The sequence below is a fragment of the Thamnophis sirtalis genome, unplaced genomic scaffold (genome assembly GCF_051295495.1).
Source record: "Thamnophis sirtalis isolate CommonGarterSnake01/CBP01778 unplaced genomic scaffold, rThaSir2_p1.2 scaffold_8, whole genome shotgun sequence".
NCBI classification, from domain to species: Eukaryota; Metazoa; Chordata; class Lepidosauria; order Squamata; family Natricidae; genus Thamnophis; species Thamnophis sirtalis.
This window is the reverse complement of record NW_028261388.1, coordinates 31,248,555-31,272,172: the sequence shown is the minus strand read 5'-3', so window position 1 is coordinate 31,272,172 and position 23,618 is coordinate 31,248,555. Positions and strand designations below refer to the sequence as shown.

Here is a 23,618-nt window from a genome sequence, read left to right as displayed (position 1 = left end):
GCCGTTGCCCCCGCCCCGTGGAATATTTTCTCCTAGAGGTGAGGTGGGAATCTTCTCTCTTGGTCTGTCAAAAGAGTTTGAAGACTTGGCTATGCCAACTCACATGAGGTTCACAAAGCAGCAGGCAACCCTGGAGATAGTTGGCACATTAAGGCCCTTCTCCTGCCTTATAACTTATTTTAATTTTATTTCTACCCATCTACTTTTACTGATGTCCCACACTTTTATATGATTTTTATGCTTTTAACTGAATATTGCTCACAATTACTCTGACAATAAGATAGGTAGTACCTAAATTTAATAAATAAGCAAGTCCTTCTTTTCATGGAATTTCATGGAGTTATTTACGCATAAAAAGAGCTGTAGCATAACATTCAGCCATTTTATTAATAAAGAATAGTGAACTTCTTAAACACACTTTTATTCTGTGTATCAAAATAAAATTTAAAAAAATGAACAGCTAAATGCCAAACAGAAGTCTGAGATCAGCCAGAGTAAGTTTGGTGAAGGACTCTCCTTTTCCGGACAACACCTTCTGGGCTAATTCTTTTTTCTTGGTTTGAAGCTCTGAGATCTTTTCTTCCACAGTTCCTTCACAGACAAACCTAAACCCAAGCACAAGGTACAATTAGGTCAGTTTTTAAACCACCTTTCCTATAAATTCTGACACACTGCCAGATGGTTTTCAGCAAAGTGATAATTCTTCACTGGATCAAGCGACTGAACTAGTTGAACAATCATAAATTGAAATTCCTATAAATCTTTAAAGTCAGTAGTCAAACTGAAGTAATTTTACTCATGCAATTTTCAGCTCTGTTATTCAGTACTTGGCACAATTCCTCTGTCAAGACCTATAGCAATGATGCAAGACATTTTGTGAAGCACTACCTATGGATCTTAACATCCTTCTGCTGCCCCATCCGGTAAATGCGGTCACAGGCTTGGTCTTCTAGTGCTGGATTCCTGATATTTAAGGGAAAAGTAACAAAGCACTTATGACCAACAGAAGAAAAGTGAAAACAATTCTCATACAAATTAACTTCAGAGCCAAATGGCAAGCAATTGATTTCCCTTTCTATCTTGTTAGATCCATCTTTTCCTTGGAAGAATCAATGATAGCATCCCGCATCTTTCCCAATATCTATTCATCTGCCTCTTCCTCTCTATTTGTTCTATTGCACCCTAAAATCCTGTTCAATGCAGTTAATATCCAATATGGAAAGAGTAATGGATAAGATTAGCCACTGACAGCTCACCACCTGCAGCAATTAAAAGATAACTGAAAAGCCAGATGATATAGCAATAGTATTTATATACTGCTTCACAGTGCTTTACAGCCATCTCTAAGCAGTTTACAGAGTCAGCATATTGCCCCCAACAATCTGGGTCTTCAGTTTACTGACCTTGGAAGGATGGAAGGCAGAGTCAACCTTAAGCCAATGAGAATTGAACTGCCAAACTGCTGGCAGTCAGCAGAATTAGCCTGCAGTACTGCATTCTAACCACTGCGCCACCACAGTATAGTAGTTAAGGTGCTGGCATAGAAAAGTCTAAGCTCCTTTAGGATGAAAACCATTTGGATAGCTTTGGTCAATCACTTAATCTCAGCCCAACCCATCTCACAAGGTGTTGTTGTAGGGAAAATAGGGGTATCAGGTATGTTTGTCATCTTCAGTTGAACAAATAAAATAAGGCAGGATGAAAATATAATAATTCAGAAAGTAATTGGCAAATATAGGGAGATGTTAGATTTATTTCATTAAACAGCCAATAGTGGTGTGTAGGTGTGTATCATGTTGTTTTGAATGACAAATGACAAAAAGAATTAAGGACACAATTTGGGAACCTCAATTAATAACGAAATTCTTTTAATCAGATTTAATTACTGTAACTGGGAACAACATATTTTTTTTCTTACCAGTGCATGTCTAGAAGGAAGAGGTGGTTTCCTCCAACCAGATTAAGGCCAATACCTCCAGCCAGAAGTGAAATCAACAATACCTATGAGAACAATAAGAGGGATAGTTGGTTTATTATTTATAATAATAAATATTTAATAATAAATATAATAAATATTTAATAATAAATATAATAAATAATATTGATTTATACTGTAGTCCCTATATATATATATATTGTAATTGGGCTATGATGACTGGAAATATTGGGAGTTGTAATCCAACACTTCTGGTGTACCAGATGGGGAAAATATAAAGCAAAATCCACTAAGTTACCAAGGGAATTTTTCTTTGCCTTAATGATGAATAAATCAACCCATTAAGGTGTATACCTAACAGTTATAAATAGTTTTTCTGAAGCAGCAGTGGTGAAAAATAATTACCTTGGAGTTCTTTTTTCATACCTTGATTCCTTTAGGATTATTATTGAATTCTTCAATGATATCCATCCTCTGTTTCGGGTTTACTGAACCATCCACTGTGGCATGTTTCAGACCAAGCTTGTCAAGATGTATTGCCACAATTTTTAGCATACTTGTCCACTGAGAAACAACAACACTATAAAGGTAGAAAACCAAAGCAAAAAAAAAATGTTTCTTGTTCTAACCATATGTTTCAGAAACGTTCACCCACCTTCTTCGATATCTACACAATGCTGTACAGTCTAGCATAACTGATGTAACAATAAATAAGCACACACACATTTTGTAACACAATGGAAATGGTTATTATGATGCTGGGGAAAAATGGCGAACCGAAGATGTCTCAGCTAAAAGCAAATTTGATAATTGTGATGGAATGAAAAGCCAACAAGTAGATAATTCCTCTCTGGATTAGGGGAGGATATGAGATCATCCACAAGTGTTTCCACACAGTGTACGACTTGGTTTCTGGCAGGTTTAGAATTCGAAAATTCAAAGGAATGTCAGCTGGCACCTTTAAAAGGACACTGAGTTTGCAGACTGCCTTTTCTAATCATTTTCAGAAATTTTCTTGTAACTATTTTCCAGCTATTAAGAACCTTTGGATCAACATGTTTTACTATACAATGTGAGCTGCCTTCAATGATAAAGACATTTTAAATACAAATTTAAGAACACAATTTTTTGGGGGTGGAGTAAACAACAAAAGGGTGATTAGAACTTTGATTTTGGAACATTAAAAATGGAGTATCCAGATGGATTTGAAATAATATTTTGGAATTAATTATAAGGCTATATGGGAAAATGCTTTTGTTTTCAATTCATTTTTTTTAAAGGCAGGATGAGACTTAGAAAGTTGGTCATTAGAGCAGAGTTCCCCAATCTTTTCAGATTTGCAGACCAATGGGAGAGGAAAGGGGGCTGGTTCTGTGCGCATGGCGGGAAAGCAACCACGTACACACTTGCCCACTGCTCACATGAGTGGGGATGCATGCACACACATGCTTGCCACTTCCACAGCCCAGTTCTGAAACGCTCAAGGACTGTTAGTGGGCCACAGGCTGGAAGTTGGGGTTCCCTGCACTAGAGGGAACCAGAAGGAAATAAACAATTAAAGGAGAAGAACACTTAAATTTTTACACTTTACACTTACTAATAGAAAAGGCAGAAAAATGTTTTAATATCGGACATGTTAAAGATTATTTTCGAATTTCTGTATCTATAAATACACTGAGTTTAAAAACTGTTATGGAAGAGGAACAGTTAGTACTGGACAAGACTGATTGAATTGATCCGAAAATGGATTTAGAAATAACAGGCCACAAAAAAAGATTTTATACTTGACAAAAGAAGTCCAGCACTGACTTAATAATTAAAAGGACTATACATATAACAAACCCAGAAAGTGACCTCAATATTCTTCCTATATTGGATTTACTAGAAAGGCATGCCAAAGTTTTGGACAAAGAAAAAGAAATCAGGTTCTAGATCATTATTTGAAGAGATACAATGATCAAGATTGTTAAAAGTAAAAAAAGGAATATAAAGTTGGCATATTTGATCACTGTTAAAATAGATATGTTGATATCTCTGGTAACTTTTAATGGACCTTTGGTGATCAGAACTGTTGATGTTTTAAAGATGTTATTGATAAGAGGATATGGAAAGAGATTGTCTGTTATATTTTAAGAGAAGTTGCTACGTTATTAAAATTCTTGATGTGATGAAAAAGGAAGTCATTTCATTATATGCTTGCTAAGTGATGTGCTCATTAAGTGAGACATCACATGACCATAATGTCACTTCCACTGTGTCATTAAGCAAGATACCACATGACTGAAACTTGAGATTTTATTGCCAGTTTCTCCACTGACTCTGCTTGTTGGAATCTATCTGTGACATTGTGACTTGGAGAGGGGAAGGAGTTGCCTTCTTGCAAAGCCTTCCAAAGCATTCCAAGAAGGCAGAGGCAATTTAGAAAAGGATAAGCATGGCCAGGAGCTCCCTGGCTAAACAAGTCTCATCAGCAGAGGGAGAAAAAAAGGCAGCAAAGGTCAATTGAGCACAGCAAGGCCAGCAGAAAGGAAGGTAGCTGAGGCTTTGCTGTATGCTCAGATACTGAGGTGACTTGACACAACATTCCTTATTATGGCTATGCTCACCATTTTTGAGAATGTTTTTGAATTCCCTTCAGTTCTTCTAACAGATGGGAAATCTAAAAGGATGAGAGGAAAGAACACATAATAGTAAGCCTGCCTAATATTAAACCAGTTAGAAGTAAGTTCAATCGCACTTAAAACTCAAAACTGGAGCTTTATTGTTTTAAAGCATTTTTATTTTGCTGTTATCTGAAAAGACTATTAATGAGCTTAATAAGTTCAATAGGAAATAAGACAATTTCTCCATTAGGTTAACTAATTTAAAAAAAAGGTAATAAATGAAAACGGAATGGGAGGAGAAAGGAAAACAAGCTAAATAAGTAATTATTTTTTAAAACTGAATAATTGCAATCATCAGTTTTAATGCAAGCTGTTCTGGATCCCCACCGCCTGGAATGGGCTGAAAATGGGACATGTGTAAGCCGAAAATGGGACACATGGAGGCTGAAAACAGGATGCGCGGAGGCTGAAAATGGGGTTCATGGAGGTGGGAAGAAGTGGCGGCGGCGATGGGTGGCAATCCCTGCAGCCTGGAACAGTTGATAGGCGGTATTCCGGGAGGCTGATCCAACCGCTAACCAGCTGCTCGTGCTAAATCAGGCTGTGCTGAAGCTGACCATGCAGTTTTCTGTTTGCTGCAAGGAGGCAAATTGCTGGGACGCAGATTTTTTTCCCCTTGTTTTCCTCCACAAAAACTAGGTGCTTCTTATGCTTCGGAGTGTCTTATAGTCCGAAAAATACAGCACACACACACACATAGAAAATCCTTTTCCCCTCCTTACTTTTGTTAAAAATGACACCAAATCTGGGATTCCCTGGAAAGACTGCCATTGTCTTCCTACCTTCGTGCTCTGCTTGGTCATTTCAAAAAGATCAGCACCAAAAGCTGTACCGAAGAGTTTCACCATTGAGAGTGGATCACTGCTCTCAGGTTCAGATAGAGTTAAAGCACTGAGTTGCTCTTCCATTGACAGAGAGATGCCTTCGCTATTCATGTTAGCCTGGTCAAGAGCCTGAAAGAAAAAAAGATATTGCCAAGCATCTACAATTTCTGAACTCAAACAATCTCCACTAGAAGGGATGAATAGTTATAAGCCATAATTACCACTTTCAGCAAAGAAAGATGACAGCAGCATTGACGAAGCCTCAGCAAGAGGGATAGGATGTGAATAGTGGTGGACCCGGGAAACCTGTCTTTCACCATCTTTCCTGAGGAATCTTGCTGACCCATTTTAAACTGCTGTGCTCCTATCAAAGATGAAACTGCATATGTATCAAAGACAAAACTCTGAGGCTAAAAACAGAATTTATATCAGAAGTGTGCAATATGATTTCTGAAAGCTATCATTACAATTTGAAGGTGGGAAGCCAAAGCAGTGGATAGGAGAATTAGCTTTCCTATTAATAGGTTTCCTCCCTAACAAGGTTACAAAAACAGCAACAAAACTGTTGAACAGCCTGATCAGATTCCTATTGACACATTTCTACATGCGTGCAAGAGAAATTTAATACCTTACCCATAGTAAGTAAGTTGTCTCCAGAATAGCCTGTATGCAAAGTTTCCTGGTGTTTGAGAAAAGACTGCAGTGTTGACCTAAACATCAAGAAAGCATAACAAAGCAACTTGAATGAAGGTCTCTTTCCCTGTTTTTATGCAAACTCAAGACAAACAAACAAAGATGCAATGACTTGCATCTTTGCATGGTCAGCCAGCTAATCTGGTGCCACCACGAAACCCTTGGCCAAAAAGAAAATGCAGTTTATTAAGGGATTGATCTCAAATCACTATAACATTATGAACATAACATGGAGAGCAAGTGAAAATATTTGAAGTACAGGTAGTCCTTAACTTACAGCAGTTCGTCTAGTGACAGTTCAACATTACAACAGTACTGAAGAATGACTTAGGACAGTGTTTCACACTTACAACCACTGCAGCATCCCCATGGTCATGGGATCAAAATCAGACACTTGGCAACTGACTCATATTTATGATGTCTGCTGTGTCCAAGGATCATGTGATTATCTTTTGTGACCTCCTGACAACTGAAGACAATGGGGAAGTCAGATTCACTTAACTGTGTTACTGTGTTGCTAACTTAACAAGTGCAGTGATTCATTTAACAACTGTGGCAAGAAAGGATGTAAAACGGGGCAGAACTCACTTAACAGTATAAAATTTGGGTTCAATTGTGATTGTAAATTGAGAATTATCTGCAGTAAACAGAGAGATTAACAAGTATCATTTAGTTAGGTAAAGGTTCCCCTCCCACATATGTGCTAGTTGTTCCTGACTCTAGGGGGTGGTGCTCATCTCTTTTTCAAAGCCGAAGAGCCAGCACTGTCCGAAGAAGTCTCTGTGTTCATGTGGCCAGCATGACTAAAAGCCAAAAGCGTACGGAATGCTGTTACCTTCCCACCAAAGGTGGGTCCTATTTTTCTACTTGCATTTTCACATGCTTTCGAACTGCTAGGTTGGCAGAAGCTGGGACAAGTAATGGGAGCTCATTCTGTTAAGCGGCACTAGGGACTCGAACCACCGAACTGCTGACCTTTCTGATTGACAAGCTCAGCATCTTAGCCACTGCATCATTTAGTATTTACCATTATCATTTAGTAATTTCATATTTTAAGGAAAGAGCAGAAAATACGTTGGAAGCCGTAACCTTTTGAAAAAAAAAAAAACCTTTCCGGAGCCATATAATGATGGTGGTGCACACCAAAGATAAAAAGCGAACGCAACTCTTTTTCTCTCTTTCATTGTTTATTTATTTTATTTATTAAAGTTATTGGCTGCCCATCTTATCACAGGGTAACTCTGTGTGCCTTACAATGTTAAAAGGTAAAACTATATAAAGTACTACAAAAATATAAAAATACAAAATAAAATTGCTAAAAGTTGGGAAGGGAGCAGGATGAGCAGATGAGATCTGATATTAATCTATCAATCATCCCTATGGAACCCCAAGTCAATTGGCTGAGCTGGACTTTAAGCAGTTGTGGAAGCTCCAGAGGGTTGGAGCTGATCTCACTTGGGAGTGGGGAGGGAGATATTCCAAGATATTTTCTTAGAAACCCTGTTGTAAATGTAGTCTCCTCCTAGATTATAAAGAGATCTGAGAGCTTGATATCTTGTAACATAAAAAAGCAAACAACCCCAACTTTGTGGAATATAGCAAAATTCTGATGATTTTAAACCAACAGACAAAATTTAGGCAGAAGCTATAAGACAAAACTAATCACTTCCAGTCTGATCCAATTGATCAGTAAACCTTACAGTTTATTTATATAATAATGAGATTCCTTTCCAAGGCTCTTGTCTTTGGATGAAACTAAACACTCTGAATATTAAATTAAATGACAGGATGTTAACCATACAATGGAAGGTATATAAAAATTAAATAATACCTCTGATTTATGAAACTAAAGGTTATTTTCAAAGGGAAAGCAAATACATAATATGACAAAATGATTCAGGGTCTAATGTTCTTCATTATATCTATTTCATTATTCATTATTAAGATCTTAATTATTTCTTCACTATATCCATATATCTAAGCATCAATCTTTTGTGGGAAGGTGTCACTGAGAAGGTAACTCTACCATGCAGACAACTGATTTCTCTGTGTTTTAAACAGATGGAAATACAGACCTCACATCAGAAAGAAAACAAAGCAAGGTTAGATACTGTCCAGAAATGCTTCTCACAAGAAGGAGCATTGCACTCTCAAAACAGAGCTAATCACTGAAACTAAGTTTACAGATACATTTATAAATTTACAGGCATCGCACCTTGATCGTTTGAAAAGTACATCATATACTGACTGTTCATCTTCAGAGAGTTTCAATCTGTGTACCTGAACACAACGCTGAGGCAGAGATATCTAAAGGGAACGAAGAACCAGAACAATTTAAAAGACTGTACCAACAGGATTAGTGCAATTCAGGTACTCAAAATTAATAAAGTCAAAAACTGTTTTGTCCTATGAAAAATGCAGAGGACTCATTTTTCATTACATGCCCAGGCCTAGAACTATACAGATGCTATGTGAACAAAATACTGACACATTATATGCTGTTTTGTGCTGACAGAACATAAAAAATCCCTGAAGCCCAGCCAGGTAATAATACATCTAATAAGAAAATTTTGCAGAATATTTAACATCTCAAACATAGATTTATCTAAGCAATGGAACAACTATGTTGATTCAAAAATCTGTTGCCTTAACATTTTTTTTAAAAAAATACTATTAATAATCAAGTATAATAAAACTTGGAGACTAGGAGCACATAGTACAACATTTTAAATTTCAGTTTGGTAAAAGTAAACAATGTAAACATCTTATTTTCAAATTTTGCATTTTTAAAAATTAAACTTTTATTGCTATGGGGAAGATCTGATGCTGGACAAAAATGCTGAGGAGTGAGGAATGAAGAGTATACGTGATTTTGTTCTACTTCCTTTTAGCTACACTGAGCTGGTATTTGTCACCAATATTTAAGTTGCATTGTTTTTTATACATAGAATAGTATAAAAAGAAAATATTTGAGTTTAAAATAAAATCTGTCTAATTAATTAAAAAGTAGTATACTCTATTTTCACATTTGGGCAAGAAAAACTGTAATTTTGTGATTTATTAAGGAGAGAGGAATAGCAAAATAAATGGAGAGACGTTATTACCAAAGGCTTGCCAGATGAATCAAGCTGGTCTTTAGTTCTTCGTAGTAAGAGACTCTTGGTTAAAATAATCAATCTCTCTCCTCCTTTTCTTGTGTTATTATCAACTTGGCTCTTCCATACCTTAAACTCATCAAAAGGAGAACAACGAAGAAATCTGTGGGTAAAAGGCAGTAAGAGGAAGGCAGTAGAGACAGGTGAGACACTGCTGTTGAGGATTAACAGATTCAGGACAAATCACTTTACATTTAAAACTACTGGCAAAATGTAAGCTCAACATGTCAACAAAAGTCTTGTATTAGGCTTATATTAAGTTAGCCTCTCCTTTTCAAAGGTGTTTTTTTTCAAGAGGCAACTGGACTTTCTGGTTTTTCTTTGAAGACATTTTGCTTCTCATCCAAGAAGCTTCTTCAGCTCTCACTGGATGGTGTGTGTGTGTGTGTGTGTCAGAGCTGAAGAAGCTTCTTGGATGAGAAGCGAAACGTCATCAAAGAAAATCCAGAAAGTCCAGTTACCTCTTGAAAAAAAACACCCTTGGGACAACCATGACTGGATGAATGAGAATCTCCATAGACCTCTCCTTTACAATTACAAAATATAAGCATGTATGATAGAAAAAGGAAGACAACACCCATTTAAGAAAGAAACAAAGAAACATGCTTAATTTACAAAGCCTCTGTCTGCTGCTCCTTAATGTGATTAACTTACTTAAGCAAAGAGTACATATCCAAGAGGTTGTTCTGAATGGGTGTTCCAGTGACAGCCCATCTGGCAGTAGCTCTCAGTTTACAAGCAGCTATTGAGGCCTGCACTTTGGGGTTTTTGATATTGTGGGCTTCATCCAGTATAATTCGAGCCCAGCGTATGCATGCCAGAGGACAGAAAGGAAGTGATTTATCCTAGAGAAACAGATTTCAGCATTAGTCTGTGATGTTTGCAAAAATACTAGAACATTTGAATTTAGCGCATCTAGCAGTATACATGTAAGACATCTTTTCTCAACATACATGTTCTAAAATGTACTGCAATACTGTTTTGTGCTGAAGACATCAGAACATTAAAAGTATGAAATTAATTGGATTCACCAATTTGTCTGAAAATTGTAGATCAGATAAATATGTAAAGAGCTTTTTTTAAAGATCAAAAGTATCTTAATCTGAAACATTAAGAAACCATTTCACTCCTTCAATTAAATGCCATAAAGTTTACCTGGAGTCTGAATGTGGTGTTCATATTCAAATAGACATAAATAAAATATATTTTAAATTGATTTCATCTTTACTACTTGCTTTTGCAGCATACAATTAAGGCTACATTGAGAATTATTTCGATGCAAATACAAACACACCAGAAAAGTCATAATCTACTGAATTATAACAAATAAATCTGTAACCACTCCAGCACAAATCATTCTACACCAAGGTTCACAGATCTGTCTATGTTTAAATATAGTCTTTATCTCAACAGAGTGATTCCTTGATTCTATTTTAAAATCATTTTAGCACATTACAGTCACCTGTACTAGACAATCTTTAGCAACATCTACTTCTTCCTTTTGTACAGGAATTTCCTTGGCTAGAATACTGTAGGTAGTGATAACAATCTCATTTTGAGAAAGGCTGCAAAGACAAGGAGAAATAGTTAGTAAAAAATCTGGCATCTCAGAATTACCTTCCTGTTTTTAATTTTAATGTTGATGAATAATAAGTGTGGCTCCTTTCAAAGTTTCTAATGAATTGTATGTTTCCAAACCTGGGGAAAGGAACAACCAAATCAGCAGACAGCTGCTTCTAGTTCCATCACACAATTACAGGCAGTCCCCAACTGGGACCATATTTTTATCAACTTCAGAAAGATGTACCGAAACACAACTGCTATGAACAAGTACACAACTGAGTAAATCACCAATATTTCTATGATAAATTTAGGGTATTCCAGATCAGTTTTCAAAGGAAACTCTGCACTGAATAAATCTATATCCTTGGTTATATTGCTGAATAGCCCTGACAACAGCACTGTCTGTAGAGTAAGCTGAGATACTCATTACTAACTAATGAGGGCTGAAGATGACTACTGAAATTGTAGGCCTAAGTCAGAGCTGAAATGTCATTGTGCTTTTATTCTTAAATGGCTTTACAACCATGCTTGTCTTTCAGTATCCAAACATATCAAACCAATAGCATAGGGCAAAGTACGTTACATATTAACATTATTGTTGCACTTACATACTAGCATTCTTAATTCGGTTAGGTCCATGGTATAAGTACACTTTCAACTTGCCATGTTTTACGTATTTTTCCACTTCCTTTTTCCAGTGATGAATCAAAGATGCAGGACAGACAATTAAGGTACCGTGTGAACAGGTATCAATAGAACCTGAAAATGCAAAAGTTACCAGGTGAAATGGGACTTAAACAAAGTACCACAGTGCATCATATGTCTCTTCAGGATTCTGGCCCCTCATATTTTCCCTCCCTAACATCAGCTTTAGATCTTTCCTAATGGTCAGTATTTCATGGCCACAGATTCTGTTGGTGGAGAGAAGGAACTCTTTTCCTTAGGATTTTTTCCCTACAGTTTTAATATTTCACCTAATCTAGTTATCAATCTGCCAATACCTAACTTTCCTACATAAATAGTTCATGGAGATATTTTTAAAAACTTATTTTTAAGTTTTTATATTTCCATATTTCTTTTCTAAACAATTAACCATAAATAATCCAATTAAATGAGTAATCCAATGTAAATGAGTTGAGAGATAGTGATTTTTATTTTTGTACCTTGTTTGGACATCCAAAGGTCTAATTTCTTCTCTTTTTCTTTTTCTGTGCACTTTTGGGCCAGGATGAGGGCAATCATTGTTAAAGTCTTTCCTAAGCCCATATCATCAGCTGGAAAAAACAAAACAAAACAAAACAAAAATATGGATTTATGTACATGGATACCTTAACTCTGATTCATTTTTGAGTCTTCTCATCTTCCATTTGGATACTGTTTTCCACTAATAATTCTACATTTTTCCACTTTTATTTAAAAATCATTAAAGAAAAATGGATGGATTAAATTTTGTCTGGGAAAGTGGCTAAATTGTAGTCGAAACCAACCTCCACTTCTGAGAATTAAAATTAAAATCCTACTGTAAATTATATTTCCACAGAGAGTAAGTTTTAAAAACTGAAGGGTAGAATTCAAGAAGGAACTTGTTGAACCAAGGGTGGAGTTTAATACTGCAATAAACAGCAGGAAATTTCAAGGAAGAAATAGAGAGAACATAAATTTTCAATACAAAAAAACCCCCTAGTTTTTTCTGCTCAATTGTTTATTTTCACTGAGGTAATAAGCCTAATTGTGTCTAATTCTCTGAAAAAGATTATCAAACTGGGTTGTCAGCTTTTCGCTCATTCTTCTTCAGGCAGGACATGAAGGTACTTGCTTTATTTAGAAGAGTTTGTGATCAGACTTGTACATTAGGATCTTTGCAATATCTTTTCTAAAATCTAGACAACTGGTTACAACAAACCAGTTTCACACTGTGAATCTTGGAGTATATTTTCTGTTGCAGGTTGGTTTTTAAACCAAGCAGTCAACAGTGAATGTTTGCATTTTGGGTATTTACAGTTAGAAATTAGGATTTATTGTTTCAGTTGTTTAAAAAATTAAATTGTACTTATTTTATCTCCTGTGAGATGGATATATTTCCCCTGAAGTGGAACAGGGAAAGCTGAAATTTCAATCACATACTGTGTTTTCTCGAAAATAAGACAGGTCTTATTCTCTTTTGACCACCAAACAAACGGTTGGCCTTATTTTTGGAGAGGTCTTATTATTTTTGAGGTGCAGGAGGCAACATGGGTGGTCACTTCATGACTGCTGCTGTGTTGCAATATTTTCGGGGAGGGCTTATTTTGGCGCATGCTTATTAGCCGGGGAGGTTTTATTTTCGGGAAAACAGAGTATGTACATGGCAAGGAGGTTATCACCCTCTTTTTCTTTTCTTTTTTGCATTTTGGTCTTTTAATTGTAGGGTTGCACAACTTTGAAAGTCCACTCTCTTATACACACACAGGATTGAAGATTAGTAATGGCAGCATGAACTACCAAACCATGGCGCAGAACATGGGGCTATGATATGAAAACCATGAACTCTGGGCTTTCAGGGCTTCCGACTTTGAACCTTTGGGCTATTTTGCTATACATGTTACCCAGAATTCCTCCACATGGCTTCTGATTCTCTCTCCACAAAAGCCAACTAAGGGCTTGCTTTTGATGCAGCAATAGAGAAACCTGGAAAAAAACAAGGAATCAACTTCTATTATAAAATCTAATATTATTTTGTACTTATACATAAATATAGTAAGCATTGGCAATCTGTAGTACTGAGGGTCTACAAGTACTTAAGGTCCACGATCGTCTAGTCAACCTAATTTATTTTTTGTTACTAATGGCAGATATCCTTTACATTAAATCAAAAAGTAGCTTCTCCTAAAAAATACTAATATGATTATTACTAAACATGTTTATTTTCTCTCAATTACACAATGGTCTCAAAAGTTTATCTCTCTATCTCAAGTATTCCAGAATAAAGAAATATTCTATTATGAACCAAATTTATAGGATTATTTTTATTAAACTGATTTAGATTAATGCCCACCCTGTAGATGAAATTTTGGGTGGCCAACAACACATCACAAACAATACAAAAAAAACCCAACCCATGAATATTTATGATGCTGGACTGCATTTATCAGTTTATATTGTTAATTTTAATTCTTCATTACATTAATATATACTTTTATGTATTAATAAGTTAAAGTTGTATAATACATGTTGTACTAGATTGGCAACTACAATTGGGACGGGCAATTTTCTGTGCTTATGATTTTACTTCAGTTTTACTTTACAGATTAACAGAGTTGGAAGGGACCTTGCAGGTCATCTAGTCCAGTGGTCCCCAACCTTTTTATCGCCGCGGACCAGTCAGCCTTTGATAATTTTACCATGGCCCGCTGAGCGCGCGCAGGGGTGGGGGGGCGTTGTTCGCGACGACACATTGATTGTTTATATATCAGACTGTTTTGATTAAACAACTTTTATTTTATTGTATTTAAACATGCCTTACAAAATAAAATACAATTACATAAATATAAAGTGCAAGGCTACGCTACTAGCGCTGTCTACGCTAGCCCTACGTAGCTGCGCAGGCGCTCTTAGGTTTTTTTCAGGAATCGGCCAGCGCTGAAGCGCTGAAAAGGAATGAGAAGGGCGGCGCTGGACACAGGGGGGCGGTGGGCCGCTGGTGAGGTCAGAGTGCCACCAGCGGTCCAGTAACACCCCTTGTGCCAGTTAGCCCTAATTTGCATACAGAAAGAAACTATGGCCCCCGGCCGCTGCAGCGATCATGGCCCCCGGCCGCTGCAGCGATCATGGCCCCCAGCCGCTGCAGCGATCATGGCCCCCGGCCGCTGCGCGGCCCGGTGCCGGGTACTCCACGGACCGGGGGTTGGGGATCACTGATCTAGTCCAACCCCCTGTCCAAGCAGGAAACCCTACATCTGCCACTGCCTAGGATCGAACTCACAAACTCCTGATTGTAAGGTAAGAGCTCCACCTCTAGGCCACAGCAGCTTTACAGACCTAAAAAGTTCATAAATATAATGACCAGTAGTTATGTTACTTTTTCATCACTATCATAACTATGAAGGGTAACCAAACAAGCAATTGCTAAATGTGGACTACCTGAATATATACTTCTTGCTTTTGTTTGTTTTTCCATATAATATAAATATATATGATAGGAATGATTGCTCAACAAAGTAGCTTGAATATTAAGTTTATGAAATAAATCTGCCATTTGTTATGTTTAATTTGGATCATACCATCTCTTCAATTTACTAAAATTCATAGATATTTAATGCTGCTGTTGCAGCCCTAATAATTTTAGGTGAGACCTCACACTCTTTGCCTGAAAAAAATTTAAACACTCTTATCGGAAATGAAAACAAAGCTTTAGTAAATAGGCTTTATTGAAACCAGAATATTGTAAGCAAAGTATTTCAATTACATTGCTTCCTCCTCTGTGCAAAAACTCATCTTGAATTTTAGGGCACTTTATGAATGCTCTTTAAGTGGTGACACATTGATTGAGAACATTACAGGAAGGAAAGCTTTATAAAGTTTTCCTTTTGTTTTCACTTACTTTCAATCCAGGGGGATCTTCGCCAATAGACGTTTCTGTGGGGCAACTTTCAAGAGATTTATGGAGCTGATTAATTGCATCACTTGTAGCATTTTGTACTGCCTGAAGTTGATCATTGCTCATTGGGCCTCCATAAAGCATATTCCTTTTAAAATCATCTAGAAATCAATTTCAGAAGTTATACAACAATTTTAAACTTGTTGTGCCAAAGTCGTTCACACAGGAGTGTCAAACCTGCGGCCCGTGGGCCAGATGCGTCACGTGCTGGCCACACCCACGTCCAGTTTAGCAAATGGGGAAAAAAGTCACGATACGTCATGTATCATGACGAGTTTGATATAGGATCACCCATCAAATAGATCAAGACAAGGTCTTCATGAAAATGTTATTTCTTGAAAACCGATGAACAAAATCCTATATTGCATTTATGCTCCCTCCCCCCACTTTCCATTTGTAAACTTGAGAGTCAATGAAATAATAAGTTTTGATTTTTTTTCATTATTAAGATACACTATATTGCCAAAAGTATTCGCTCACCCATCCACATAATCAGATTCAGTTGTGAGCGAATACTTTTGGCAATATAGTGTATATTCCACATTCCTTTTTTATATCGGTACGTTTATTCCTTTCTTCATATATTTTTAAAAGTATTATAGCATAACTCACGGGATCCCCAAGGAAGATGGAGTTCCAAAGAACTAGGCACAGGATTCTTCTTTAAAAACTGTGGCTCTTTCTCCATGACAGCATCTGGCTGCATTAGGTTGACTTTGGTGAGCAGATCAGGCTGCATCTTCTTATGCCTCACATCTGCTGTTCTGCAAAAATTGTCTGAAACGTGAAGAAAATAATTTGGGCTGATTTTTCCGGATAGGCTAATTTCAGAATGCAAATAGAAGAGAGTTTTCTACTAGTCACATATCAACTATGATTTTATTCTGTAACATGGATCCAGGTATTGTATTAGTGATGAGCCCAACCCAGAAATGTTTCTGACTATTTAAATAGATACTTCAAGATAATTTAACAGCAAACACCTCATCCAATATTAGCCTGCCTGCTTTCCAAGGATTTATCTCTGTGGAAATATAGTACCCTGTTTCCCTGAAAATAAGACTTCCCTGGATAATAAGATCAATCGGGCTTTTGAGTGCATGTGCTAAAATAAGCTTTTCCCTGAAAATATTGCAACACAGCAGTAGCCATGAGGTGACCACGCTCAACGCCTCCTGCACCTTAAAAATAATAAGACCTCCCCAAAAATAAGGCCAAGTGCTTATTTCGGGGGTCAAAAGAACATAAGACCCTGCCTTATTTTTTGGGGGGATACGGTAGGTGAAACTTAAGAGAAATTGCATAATGCTACCATTCTGTTATTAAAAAGGTTTACCTTCCTTTGTACATTCTTCTGCTTCCAGGTTCAAAGAGCTAAGGGCAGCTTCTAGTTCCTGAACTTGCTTTAATAATCGTTCACCCTTATCTGGGAGAGCTTGCACATTCACTGTTTTCAAAGTCCTCTATAGACAAGTTAAAAAAAAAACCAAAGGGGAAGAAGAGACGTTACATTACTGATTACTTACTAATAGGCTAAGTAATTTAACTCACTTTTATTTTCTCCATAGATGAAATATTTAAATGAAATGTGTTTATCAGAATAATGGTTAATATGCGCAAACTCTTATTCATGTCTATGTTTCCCTTCCTCTCTAACTCTAAAAACTACCAGTATTTTCTGTGCAATCTACTGCTTGGGGGAAAAGACAGCTTCTGAAAGAAGGAAAAAGGGATAAAGCAGTCATACACTTTGGGCTCTGGCCCCATGTATTACTTGTTTCAGTTTACTTAGAAATCTAGCCTTCTGCAAATTATCCCTAAGGCAATGCAACTGTTAAATCTTATGCCTTCATTCTCAAGTAGACCATCTAGGACCTTAAAGAGACTGCTGGGAATATATATATATATATATATATATATATATATATATATATATATATATATATATATATATATATATATATATATATATATATATATATATATATATATATATATATATATATATATATATATATATATATATATATATATATATATATATATATATATATATATATATATATATATATATATATATATATATATATATATATATATATATATATATATATAATCTGTGTCTGTGTGTTTGTGTGCGTGTTCCAGCATAACTCTGAAACACCTTGAGCAATTTTAACCAAACTTGGTACACAATGACTTACTTCCAGGAAAAAAAATACTGTGGGGGTAAGACACCCCTAACACCCTTCAGGTGTGTGTGTTCTGTTAAGATGCAGCCTGTTGTGCCTTAAAATGGCTTCTACTGTATTACGTAAAATGGATTCTACTGTACAGTGCAGTGGAGTTGCCATGGTAACGGCTTCAAAGTACTCCACGAGGGGGCTCCCTCTGGTAAGGGGGAAAACCCAACATTAGAAATTACGTTTGGTGCAGACATTTCCCCCCTATAAATAAATACCTGGGCAATGCTGGGTTATCGGCTAGTTTGTAATAAAATAACTTTTAAAGGGCTATGAATAGCCCAATCTGCCTTAGCAGTTTAGTACAGAATAAGAAACTAATATTTTGATACAGAAAATATTTTGGTTCACTGAAAAATTAATACTTAGATGCAAGAAGAGATTATACCTGCTTCTGATTCAGCTGAGCTGAAAGTTGGCTGTGAAGGGTTTTGTTATCCATGCTGTTAGCCATTTGCAAAGAAGCTACTTCAGACAATATGGAAGGTGATTTTTTCTGAATGCAATCCTTTCCTTGCTGGGAATCAATTGCCTGCTCATTGAACGACACCAGTGTTTCTTGTTTATCACTGTCCAAATGTTTCTCTGTACACTTTTGCTGTTCTGGAGTTTTCTCCGTCTCAAATAGTATTGGTTTTTTTGCTATACTGTCTCCAGCAAGTTCTACTGAGAAGCTTCTTGGTTCCTGAATAGTCACAAACTCTTTGGGTAGCAGTGTTTTTTCTTCTGTTTTCCAGTTGCTACTTTTTTTCATCGTAACTGTTTTGCTTCTACAGGTTTCTGATTCATCATTTCCAAGTTTTTCTCCATTAATAGGTTTTATGCTTGATGTGTGGCTGACGCCTGACAATGATTGTTTTAGATTTTCATTTTTCAGCAAATCATGTTTAGTAAACCTCAAAGATGAATCCTCTTGCATGTGGCTAGAAGACATCTCAAATCTTTTGCTCAAATTACTTTTATGTGTATCTAATGTTTTTTTGCTTTCAGTCTGAGGCTCATGTGATTTTATTTCCGTTTTTGTTTCTTCTCTGGATAAACCTTCATGTTTGTCTTCAAAATCTTTGTTTTTTATGTGCACAGCTGATGAAAATTCCTTCTTGATAGACAAAGTCTGTGAATTGGGTGGCTGTTCTCCATCAGAGGTCTGAACATTTCTTTTCTGATTTTCTTTTTCTCCTGAATTTCTGTCTCCATCTTCATTCATTTTTTTGTAAGGAAATTGCTTGTGATTCCTGCTGGAAACTTTGAATGGGTTTCTTTCATTTGTATGATCATGCAGCAATTCCAAAGTATGCTGAGATTGTGGATGAGCTGGCAGTTCACTGGCATTTGAATCCTATAAAACAGCAACATGAAATATTAGTATACATTTAAATTACAGTATCTTCTCTAGTTTTTTAACAGGCAAATTGAGAAATACCTTAATTTTTATATATCTTGCAAAGTTGCTAACTATAATAAGTAGCAATTATTGATCATTCATAAGTTATGCAACTACTAATTATATAATGATTTTTCTACATTATGTGGTTCTATATTATCATCCTAATTCAGATTATTATAACCAACTCAACATCCTCTCTCTCTACCCTGGGCTCTTGGTCTCAATTTCAAAGCGATAAAATCTGTTGGAAATCTCCAGTTATAAATATCACGTTGGTGAATATTTAGTTGATGTTTTATTAATGTTGTCTTCAGTTTTCACTAATATCCACTAAATGTCTTTAACAAAAATATTAGTTCTTTTCTGAAAAGCAAATTTTATTCTGCTATTTTTTTTTAGAACTTCCCATAATTAATCTGGAATAGTAGTTCATATCATGATGAATAGAAGAAGATAAAGAAATAGTAATAAATCAAGGTACAAGAGCTTCAGATATCTAATTATTATAAAGATGTAAACTTAAATAGTCATGGTATACCTGCCAGGGGACATTTCCACACATTTTTTTCCCTTCGGTTTTACCTTTACTGCATCGATAAAACAATCTGGTTTAGAAAACAAAACATGGATTATCACACTGGGTATAAATTCTGAATATTAATTAATTGACACTGTCAAAGCATCAAATGTCCCTCTGAAAATATACCTGTACAGGTCTGTTTTTGCTTGCTTAACCAAAACTTGCAGCTCCACTATATATTCTTCATGCACCAAGCAATGAGAAGGAGAAAGACTATAGAAAGAAAAGGCAATTATTTACACAGATATTTGTCACAGAAAAAATAACTGTCTATGCTACCTCAGTAGTATCAAAGATGGTGAAAATATTTAAACCTGGCTACCCTCCCTCTCAGTATTATAAAGCGGATACAAGAATTAATGGCCTTCTTCTCACCTACCTTGGGGACAAGCACTTGTAAATCCAGCTACAATAAAATGTTTTATAAAAAGGGCTCAAAAAGCATAGTAAGATGTAAAATAAACAGTACAAAAATCGATTAAAGGCTCCAATATTTAGAATATTTAACCCTTTAATAGAATCTTTAAGCTTCTGCAGAAGCAGGCAACTAACATTTCAACTTCAAAGAAGACATTGTATAATTATGGCACAAATGTATTTCCCATGATACCTTTTTATCATTCCAACTAAAATTATAAACTAAATATAAAACTATATTTCAATTATGAATGGATATAGAGTGATAGATATTTAGAAATAGTTTACTATGTTAAAGTAGCACAGGTATTACTTTCTGATAAACAACTGCTGAACAGTAGGTGAGCAACTGATGATTCTCCAAGCTTGTATTTTTTAAATCCAACTTACTCAGTGGGGAGCACAAAGCCGCATGGCTCCTGATTTTGGATTCCACAGATATAAAAGCTTTTGCCTTTACTTGGGCCATCTCTGTTTCCAGTCTTCAAAAAACAGGGAAATCCTGAATGGGAAGGAAATGAAAGTATGAAGTTCAATCAGAGATAGGAAAGTACCAAGCCAACTAATTTAAAAAATCACTTCAAATATTCAGAAGGCTCATATATCAATTTTATATTTTATCTGTGGTTCTTAGAATAGAAAATGCTGCTTAGATTACCAAGCCCACCCTGCTGAGAGCAGGAACCCAAACTGTAACTTTACCTCCAAATGTTTATCCAGACACAAAGAAAAGGGAGCATAAATAGCAGTAGTTAAACTGATTCTACAATCAAACTGCTTTTAATAACTTAAATATCCTATGACTTAATACAGACATACACAAACACAAATGCATTTTCTGGGTCTGGCTTTCAGGAATAATTGAGACAAGTCTGGTGGTCTTTTCCTATATAACGCCTTTTAGAAACTTATTGCTATCAGTAAGTTTCTTCCCCAAAATCCTCCCCAGGATTTCCAATTTTACTCAGCTTCCCATTTATCATCTTGTGAGGAGAGTTAGGTTGAGAGAAAAAACAAACAGACCAGAAAGACGATCATGCCTAATATTATAGAAAAATATTTGTGTGCCATTTGATGAATATAACTGAGGATTCCTGGGAGCCTGATTTTTGCTTTATTGGTTAACAAAAGGCACCCTCGATTTCTGAGCTGCATCCTGTCCTATATGAAATCTTTCAACCACATTACTTTAATCCCTTTTTAACAAGCAAAAATTCCCTTGATCAATATCACGTTTTGATTTTATAAAACGAAGCTTATTTGTACTGCAGTAGTGCCCTAAAGCGGGAGGGAGGGGAGATTTTCTGCTTATGGTGCTACGTGTGACCAGGAAGGGCTTTTACTTTCTGCAAATGGGGCAGGGGAGGAGGACAGGAGCCCTTTATTGCTTCAAATCAGGAAGCAAATGTTTTAAACCTACTCCCAATCATACTTTAACTTGCACATTTACGTATGTAATAATCTACCTGCTCCCCCCCCCCCGGCACTGCATTAAGTAGTTACTATTAGAAAAAAACTAACGGGGGGTGGGGGAGCCCGATCATCTTCGAATTTTACAAGCCATTCTTGACACCTCGGTCAAGGTTTCCTGCTCATCACCCCGTCCACCCTCCTACGATCTCACCGTGAGCAGAGCACAACACTTTCTCCATAGGGCTCAATCTCTAAAGCTCTGTCTAGGGATTCCCTTCACAGCAATCAAATCCTAACCGGAGAAAAGGGAAGGACACTTTCGCTTTCCCGGGAGTCGGCAGGCCCACTTGGCTTCAAAGCTGCCAATCCCCTTATTTTCCTCTCCCGGTGGAGCCAATCAGAATTTCTCTCCCGCCCACGAAGAGCAAGAGTTTTACTCTCAGAGTAGCGAGCTAAGGAGTTTTTTTGCCCAATTGCGAAGGAGGTAGGAACGCCTCCGAGAGAAGAGGGGAGCGCAATTGGTCAGAGAGGCAGTCAATATTTTTTTTATACTTCGCTACGCTAGCATTAGCGCGAAAAAGCAAGCTCAGTCGAGTTGGCCTTAGAACAGTTGGGTAAAAATTGTAGCGCCCCCTTGGCAATTCAAGGCAACAGGGATTACGGTACTTGACAGAGAAAGTATCAGGTCGTGATACCGACTCTCGCTTTGCAATAAACAGGAATGTGCTTGGATTTCTGGCCAAAAGTTGTTGTAACACGCTGAAGTAAACGCTGGCTGCTATCCCTAGTTTTCCCCCTTGCGGTTTTCTTTGACACAGGCACATATTTACTGTAGCCTTCATAATTATTCTGTCAAGAATAATGGTATATAATCTAACACTTATGGACAAAATATAAAAATTAAACCTCAGCAGGCTATTTTGGAATGTATTTATTTTAGCTATATTTAGTTATATCCTATCTTTAATAATTTTATAAATAATTCCAAGAGCGACACACAGCACTGAATGGGCCCATTAATTAAATTTGTTTTAATTCAACACAAGTATCAACAGCAAAGTGAAATTACCTGCAAATCAGAGGTGGTATTCAGCAGGTTCTGACCAATTCTGGCGAACTGGCAGTGGAAATTTTGAATAGTTTGGAAAATCAGTAAGTACCACCTCTGACTGGCCCGCCCCATCTATTATCTGCCTCTGGAGTCCCAGCCGATGGGGGGGGGGGAATGGGGATTTTGCAGTAACTCTCCTCTGGCGTGGGGAGGGAATGGAGATTTTACAGTATCCTTCTCCTACCAAGGCACACCCACCAAACCATACCACACCCACTAAGCCACGCCCACAGAACCAGTAGTAAAAATTTTTGAATCCCACCACTGATCCAAATGTACATATGATGTCACAACCAAACTTATGAATTGTTATTGAGACATCTGATGCAAATCAAAAATGATTTTATGTCAGGTTGCATTTCTCACTTTGCAGATGCTTCAATGTTCAATGAACATTTCTAACTTGCACTATGATGGTGTTCTTTACATCCCCACTTCATCTATTCCTTTCTCTGACCAGTATCATTATCTCATCTAATGACACAATAATCTTGAAAAATGCACTGTATTTTATTTTTTGACCCATAGAACAAATTTCCATTACCATTATTTGATCTGGAGTTGTTTGGAATACATGATGCCTGTGACTAGATTTCCACAATACTGTAATGACCTGGTGACTGCCTGGAGAATTCCTGAAGTTTACTTGGCAAAGTTTTTGTGAAGCAGTTTGCCAATGTCTGCTTACTAGCACTGAGAGAGTGACTGGCCAAAGGTTACCTAGCTGACTTCGTGCCTAAGGATGAAGTAGAACTCAGTCTAGTCTGATGTCTTAACTAAATAATAACTTGTCTTGTTTTTTAAATAAGCCACAATTGCAGCAATATATTAATTTGAAGCAATGGATGGATTCATACAATCAAAGACATTCTATATTTTAACATTACTTGAACTCCTAGCAACTAATCTGAGGATACATAATGGATGCAACACAGAGGTGATATTCAGCAGGTTCTGACCAGTTCTGGAGAACCAGTAGCGGAAACTTTGAGTAGTT

The 23,618-nt window shown here is 36.6% G+C and overlaps 1 protein-coding gene across 1 annotated transcript; it reads right to left on the bottom strand.

Moving 5' to 3' along the window:
* Window positions 1–368: 368 nt before the first annotated feature.
* On the bottom strand, window positions 369–21,863 carry TTF2 (transcription termination factor 2). Its single transcript, XM_087721370.1, has 23 exons — window positions 21,722–21,863; window positions 20,488–20,599; window positions 19,807–19,893; window positions 19,639–19,705; window positions 18,102–19,052; window positions 16,807–16,933; window positions 16,083–16,247; window positions 15,414–15,571; window positions 13,420–13,501; window positions 11,998–12,108; window positions 11,443–11,593; window positions 10,734–10,836; window positions 9,926–10,116; window positions 9,221–9,374; window positions 8,332–8,423; window positions 6,057–6,133; window positions 5,645–5,787; window positions 5,382–5,552; window positions 4,543–4,595; window positions 2,363–2,516; window positions 1,919–2,001; window positions 889–963; window positions 369–605 (listed from the first exon to the last, which is right to left on the bottom strand). The coding sequence occupies exons 1-23, from the start codon at window positions 21,747–21,749 to the stop codon at window positions 461–463; spliced, it is 3,480 nt and encodes a 1,159-aa protein (XP_087577496.1). The 5' UTR covers window positions 21,750–21,863; the 3' UTR covers window positions 369–460.
* Window positions 21,864–23,618: the final 1,755 nt, after the last annotated feature.